This window comes from Monoraphidium neglectum (assembly GCF_000611645.1).
Source record: "Monoraphidium neglectum strain SAG 48.87 unplaced genomic scaffold scaffold03226, whole genome shotgun sequence".
NCBI lineage: Eukaryota > Viridiplantae > Chlorophyta > Chlorophyceae > Sphaeropleales > Selenastraceae > Monoraphidium > Monoraphidium neglectum.
Genome location: NW_014010402.1, coordinates 1 through 6,926, shown reverse-complemented (window position 1 = coordinate 6,926; position 6,926 = coordinate 1). Strand labels below are relative to the sequence as shown.

At 65.6% G+C, this 6,926-nt stretch overlaps 2 protein-coding genes across 2 annotated transcripts; one reads left to right on the top strand and one right to left on the bottom strand.

Annotated features, from left to right (window-relative positions):
• Window positions 1-64: 64 nt before the first annotated feature.
• Window positions 65-3,553, bottom strand: MNEG_12399 (Vacuolar protein sorting-associated protein 16; the record flags this gene model as incomplete). Its single annotated transcript, XM_014039130.1, has 8 exons — window positions 65-119; window positions 202-409; window positions 707-854; window positions 1,113-1,227; window positions 1,530-1,662; window positions 1,983-2,210; window positions 2,499-2,805; window positions 3,395-3,553. 8 exons carry the CDS (start codon window positions 3,551-3,553, stop codon window positions 65-67), a joined length of 1,353 nt encoding a protein of 450 aa, XP_013894584.1.
• Window positions 3,554-5,043: 1,490 nt separating this feature from the next.
• MNEG_12398 (hypothetical protein) lies at window positions 5,044-6,877 on the top strand (the record flags this gene model as incomplete). Its single annotated transcript, XM_014039129.1, has 3 exons — window positions 5,044-5,089; window positions 5,498-6,336; window positions 6,560-6,877. The coding sequence occupies 3 exons, from the start codon at window positions 5,044-5,046 to the stop codon at window positions 6,875-6,877; spliced, it is 1,203 nt and encodes a 400-aa protein (XP_013894583.1).
• Between the last annotated feature and the right edge of the window lie 49 nt (window positions 6,878-6,926).

Here is a 6,926-nt window from a genome sequence, read left to right as displayed (position 1 = left end):
CCCCTCCCCCAAAGCCGCACATGCAGGTCCAGGCAAGCCCTCACGGGCAGCCCCTTCACCCCCTTCACACCTTTTTACCCCCAACTCGCTTCTGCCCCAGGCAGCCTTTGAAAGCGCCTCTGTGTGAGGGGTGCCCGGATCCCCAGACCCCGAGCCGGCCCAGGTCACAGACGTCTCAATGCCTCTGCCTTCACCCCGCACCTCGACACCAGGACCGGCAGCGTGAGCGCCTCCAGCTGCGGCATCGTCAGCGGGATGCCGACAGCCGCGTCCCGCACCACGTTCAGGACGCGCAGCTTCCGGGCGGCTTCCCGCATGAGCAGCGGCGGGAAGAACGGCGGGACGAAGGCGCGGCCGAAGGCGGCGGCGCGCATGAGGGCGCGCTGGCGGGGCACGTTGAGCTCCAGGCCTGAGCGAGGCGGAGAGGGTGGCGGCGGCGGCGCAGGAGTCGCTGATAATTGCACTGGGTTTGCAGCTACCACCCCACACAGCCCTTGGGTGCTGGCTACCCTGTGTGGTGCATGGATCAGGTCATGGTGGCCCGAGGTGCTTTGAGCATGGGTTCTGCTCCATCCCTGGCAATGAAACCAGCAACACGCCACCACCCCTGCTTCCCAAAAAAACAGATTGCAGCCAGGGCGCCCCCTCCCGCGCCACACCACAGGCCCAGGACACCCTCCGCCGTCCGCCCACGTCCCCGCCCCACCCGCGGCCTCGATGCACGCCTCGACGGCCTCCTGCAGCTGCGGCTGGATCTCCCGCAGCAGCCTGTCAGCCCTGGCTGAGCCGGAGTCGTAGAGGTCACGCGCATCCCACAGCGTGGCCGCAGCCGCGGTGGAGCCCGGGCGGTAGACCTTGGGGTTGTGCGTGTGCGTGTGTATGTGTGTGCTCGTGATGTGATGTGTGTGTGTGTGTATGTGATGTGTGTACATGTGTGTGTTGACTATGAATGGATGTTCGCTGATGGCAAAAGCAGTTGCCGCAAAGCAGCAGGGGGGGGGGGCAACGCAATCAAGTCGCTGGGGGGGCTGGGCAAGCGCGTTTTTGGTGCAGTGTGTGTCGTGTGTGCCTGGGTGCGTAAGAGAGCGAGGATCGCGCGTCGCCGGCCGCACTTGCAGCAGCGGCTCCGCCACGCGCCGCAGCAGCATGTGCGTGGCCTCCGTCACGACCCTCAGGCCGTCCACCTCAGACACCAGCGCCATGGGGCCCGACGCGGGCAGCCGCAGCCTTTCAATATAGAAGACATGCAAATGGAAGGCAGCCGGAGCCAACGGCGTGTTGAGTTGCAGCTTGTTTGGTTGTGCGAGCTGCCCGGGGGCGGGAGGGAACGCTCGTGTGCAGGCCGCACAATACAGTGCCTCAGTGCGACCACACAAAAAAGCGGCATAACAGCCTGCAGCGCCGCCGTCCAACCCAAACCACCCTCAGCTGCGCCGTGTTCTCGCAAAAAGACAACACTAGCCACCGTCAAACACGTCCCGGGTGCCTCCACGGCTCCAAACACGAGCCCGGCCCCAGGGCCCGCCCACCAGTCGCCGTAGGGCCCCGCCAGCAGCAGCAGCCCCTCCCAGCGCAGCGCCACCGCGTCGACGCCGCACCACGCCAGGTCCAGGGGTGCGACGGCGCTGGAGGTGTCGAACTCGGATATGATGCGGCCAAAGTCTGGGGGCCGCAGATTATGCGGCAAGGAAGGCAGGCAAACGGGGGGGGGGGGGGTTTGACAGGAAGGGCCACAAGCCAAGAAAGGGGCGAGACGTGGGGGCTGCGCGCGGTGGTGAGTGCTGTAGGATCGACGCGCCTTTGGCACATGGGGACTTCCCAGTGTGCGACCCTCCTTTGCTCGTTGCACCTCTCGCCCCCAAGTATCCAGCTGCCGCACTGATCCAATTTTCGGCAAGCAGGGTGAGCGCGGCAACACCCGCATCCTCAACCCCGCAAGCTCGTGGCCTCAAAATTAAGCGCCCGCGCCCCGCAAGACACACCGCTGGAGAACACCCTGAGCCGCCCGTCCTCGCAAAACGCCGCCACAAACCCGCCGCCCGGCGCGACCGCCAGCGCCGCGGCGCCGCCGGCGCCCGGCGGGAGGCGCTGGTCGGTGGCGGAGCGCTCGTCCACCACCCACACCGCGCCGCCCGCTGCAACGAGCACCTCCAGGCAGAGTGACAGGCTCTCCTCGGGCCTTATTACGGCCAGCTGTGCGCTGGTCACGCCTTTTGGGAGATTGGAGTTTCGAGAAGTGTTCGGGGTGTGGCGCGTTGCAGCGGAAGGAAGGGGAGAGGGAGACAGCGCCGACTTCAGCGGCATATGACGCACGCATCGGTGCCAATTGTCATGCTTTGGGATTTCTGCCTCGGTTCAGGGGCCACCAGGGGATCACACGCGGGTGTGGGAGCGGTGCCGGGAGCGTCGCCGTCCAGGGTAACGCAGGGCCTGGACTGGCGTCGGGCTTACTCTTGCCGCTTCTGGGGGTCCCGATCAGCCCGCTTACGCAAACCCACCTGCCAACGGCGCCGGCCCCGTCCCCGTCGCCACCGCCGCCGCCGCATCCCTCCCGCCAGGCGTCCCCGGCCGCGCCGCCGCCGCCGCCGCCGACGGCGCCCCGGCGGTGACGCCCGGCACCGGCGCCAGCCGCGACGCGCGCGGCTCCCGAAGGCCGACCGAGGCCCACAGCTGCTGAGTCAGCGCTGACATCAGCACGATGCCGTCTGGCCAGATGTGGACCGCCCCTACGCCTTCCGATTCGACCTCGGGGCCAAAGGTAAGCTCCTTCGGCAGGCGGACGCCCTGCAGGCTGTAAAAGCTGACCTGAGGTTTGGGTCGATCCGGGAAGTGCGCCCATGCATTTGGTCGAGTGAGAGACGCAGGGTGCATGTAACAAACTGACACGAGCACAGCAGCTGCTCTGCATGTGCGTGCTCGTGTGCACACGTGTTGTTGTGCTTGTGTGTTTAATTTCATGGGGGTATGCAGGTGCGCACGCATGAGCGAGTTTGTGCGCGCGAGTGGTGTGTGTGTGGGGGGGAAGGGGGGTGCCTAGAACAGCACCCTGCTTGCACATAACAGCTGCTGCTGCAGCCGCGACTAACAAATCAGTTGCCAATGTGGCACTGAATCTGCCTTGCGGCCAACAGGCCTGTCTGCTGACCCTCTCAAACCCTAGAGCGGAGCCACCGGCCCCCAACCAGGGCGCCCTGCAGCATCCCTGCGCTGCAGCCCCCGCCTGCATACCGGACCACAACTCCACTGCCCGCGCCCTTCATGCCGCATGCACGATCCATGCGTTTGGGCAACCCGGCACCACCCATCCTGCCTCACTTTTTCCAGGCCCGACAAACAACCCCCATCCCATCCAAACTCCAAGTTCTAATAGACACCACCTCCTGTCCCCCCGCACCTTCCCAGTAGCTTCCACGATCACCAGCTCCTGCTCGGCGCTCCAGCCCCACCCCGCCATGCCACCCTTCTCCCACAGGAAGCTGCCCGTTTCCACGCCCGCCGCGCTGAACAGCCGCACCACTGGCCGCCCCAGCCCTGCGCCGCGGACGGCCACCATGGCTTGCTCGTCGCGGACGGTGGCGATGGGGCCGCCAAACGGCGCGCAGCAGATCCTGCGGCAGGCGGTGGACCAAGTCCGCAGGCAGAGGACGTTGGGTTACATACGCTGCCTTCTCGATGGCAGTGTCGCTGCCGCTCCTTACGGCCCACGCAATCGCACGAAACAGATGCAACCCTGGTTTCGGCGGCGCATTCCCTGGTGCCTGCATGCCCCTGCGACGCCGGTTGGAAGGATATGTCACCTCTTGCTCTCCAGGTCTATGTCTTGCCACTGCATGTCATAGAGCTGCTCCTTTGAAAAAAACTGAGCCCCGGCCGCCTCCCAGTCGCCGACTGCGCATGCGGGTCATGGTGCCATATGGGTGGATGCTGGAGGTTGCCAGGCCGTTGGCGCCAGCTTCCAGCCGCAAGGTCGGCCGCAGCTGTGGCTGCGGTGGTTGTAGGCCGCGCCACACGGGGCGGTGCCACGGCAGAACAGCAGCTGGGCAGCATGCAGCTAGTATGGTGCGCCGGGCGCCACCCTCGCACCTGCTTCCGCGCGCAAGCCCGATGCCATGATTACCACCTAACACCACCCAGTCCACAGTCCGCTGCTGAACGACTTCTATGCCATCGTTGCTGCCCAGATCACCGCTCTAAACCTTGCGGAGCAGATCAGGCATAGCAAAGCGCAATATAACGCACACCTCCGAAAATTGCATCTGGATACGTGGCCTTCCCTTTCCGTGCAGGCATCCCCGCTCGGCAGTTTCAGCTACTTGCTCACCAGTCACAATGAGTGCCCCCGTCTGTCCATGGTTCGCTGGCGTGCTGCTGAGGGGCTGAGCGGCGATGTCAAGATATGATTCAGCTGTAGATTTTGTAGAGATGTGTTATGGCCGCATCGGGGACAGTGGAGCAACAGCGCAACAAAGCGCTTCCATTGGCTTCGACCCCAGCCAATCATAGCACGCCCTGCCCGGCCAGGGGCTGTCAGCGCGTCAAACTGGAGGCACCAACAAGGTCGTAGCTGGCCATGTATAGACCCCTGACAGACCTCGTGACAGGCTTGGCAGGTGCAGTGGTGCGCTCGGCGCCCTGCTCTTCTTGCTGCTGCTGCACATGCGCTGTGTCACATGTCGTGTCCTGGCCGCTGCACGCAGTCATGGACTTGTAGCTGGGGGCAAGTACGGCTTGCAACGGCTGTGTTGCAGCTGGAGACATCCTGGCCTTGCAACGCAACGCGCTAAAATAGTCTTACTGTTACATGCCCCCTCCATGACTCAACTGAGGGGCCTGCCAGATGGTCGGCAGCTGCCCGCCGTCAAATGGTCAATGAGTTTGGTACAAAAGAGTTTGACACGGCCGGTGAAGCTTTATTCAGAAACAATACGCCAATTTGGCCTTTGCTGCAAGGCTTGATCGCAGCCTTCACCGACGTTCGACGTCCCTCCGTGGCAGCAACCACCCCCGACCACTCCGCCTGACCGTAGGCGAGCGAGGGCAGTCATGAGGGTGATCAGCTTGTGCGTTCTGGCGGCCATGGTGGCGGCAGGTGCGTCAGTGAGGGTGCGGGTCGCAGGGTGGTTGGCGATCACGGTCCACCTCCAGCGTGCCATGGGTGAACCAGCGGCAGAGGAAGTTCATTGATATGTAAATATGGCAGCTAATGCATGCCAACCCATAGCATTGGGCCGTCGGGGGTCATGGGGTCCGCGGAGGCTCGTGGCGAGTGCCGCAGGCCTCGTTCACGCCTGACCCAGCGGCGTGTTGTTGCATCAATGTTGGAGATTGAAGAGTATACTCTGCACCCGTGGATCCCGTGCAATGGTCAGCTGTACTACGGCAGCCGCGCGACGAGGGAGGTGTTTGACCATGCAGCCGCCCAGGCGCAACACCCCTCCTCCGTCCCTCCTCCTCGAACGTGTGCCGCACGCGCCCTGCCACCCGCTGCATCGCGCAGCCTCCGCTGCCAGCGACTTCAACTTCTTCCCCAGCAACGTGGTCAGCGAGGTCAGCGCCCTGGGCGGCCCCGCCAAGGTCGCGTGCGCCAACGGCGACTGCTCCTTCCCTTCCCCGTGGCACCTCGCCTCCCAAACCGCCTACCCCGAGCTCGGCAACGCCAAGGCCGGCGGCCTGCTGAAGATCGCGGTCAGCGATTACTTCCCCAAGGGCCCCACCCTGTTCTTCGTCCCCGGCGCGTGGTGCGACACCGCCGGCGCCGGCGTGAACGTCAAGCCTGACGCCGGCCTCTTGGAGTACCCGACCGGCCTCGTGCCCATCGGCGGCGCGCAGGCCGCCGCCGCCTCCACCCCTCAGCCCGCCGCGGGCAAGCCCACTGCTGCGGTGCCGCTGCCGCGCCGCCTCATGCAGGCCGACGCGGCCGCGCCCGCGGCAAGCGACGCCCCCGTGAAGGCGGCTGCCGCCCCCGCCGCTGCCAACGCCGCCCCTGCCGACGAGGCCGCCGCCGACCCGACGGAGGACCCCACCGCCGCGGCACCCGACGCCGAGCCCGAGGCCGGCGTGGCGCCCGACGGCGCGAACGACGTGGCTACCCCTGCCGACGCCCCCGCCGCCGAGGCCCCCGCTGCTGCTGCCCCTGCCGCGGCCGCCGCCCCCGCCGGCCCGGCTGCCGAGCCCTCTGAGAAGTCCACCTTCACCGTAAACGCCGGCGGCACCTGCAAGCTTGCGGGCGACGTCAAGTTCAAGCTGGGTGAGGAGCCCGCCGAGGCCGCCGAGAAGGTGCAGCTCGAGGGCGGCGCCACCGCCTACAAGATCGCCCTGCCCAACAACCTCGCCAACGTGAGTGGTTTGGTTCTGTGCAGCGGCGAAATCGGGAGCGGATGCTAACCAGCGCACCGCAGGTGTGCATTACGCCGAAGTCGGCGTGCCTCGTACGTGCACCGCCGTCTACCAGCGGCGGCTTGCGTGTTCACCAGAGTCCAGGAGGCCATCTCTGCCCTTGTCCCGCAACCAACGCCATCCGCCCAATCCACTCCCTGCCACGCCGTTTTTGGAACCTCAGGGCCAGGTGTGCCTTACAATCCTGGCGACCTACAACACCGCCGGCGTCAAGACCACCCCCGCCTACACCGAGGCCTTTGAGCCCCTGGGCAAGACCACCGTGTTCAGCCGCAAGGTGTGCCTCTACAAGCTCACCAAGCAGGCCAACGCGCAGCTCGACTTCGACATGTGCACCAACAACAAGTGTGAGTGGCGGCCATGGCTCATAACAGCAGCTGCAGAGCCCATGGACGACCCTCTGGGCGGTGTGAAGCTGCGCGGCCAGCCCGTGGCGGCAGCAGAGGTTGCTAGAGGGCGGATGTGGAGATCGCTGCCTTGACCCTTAACCACTGCCCCGATCAAGCCCTGCTTCAAGCCCTCAATACCCC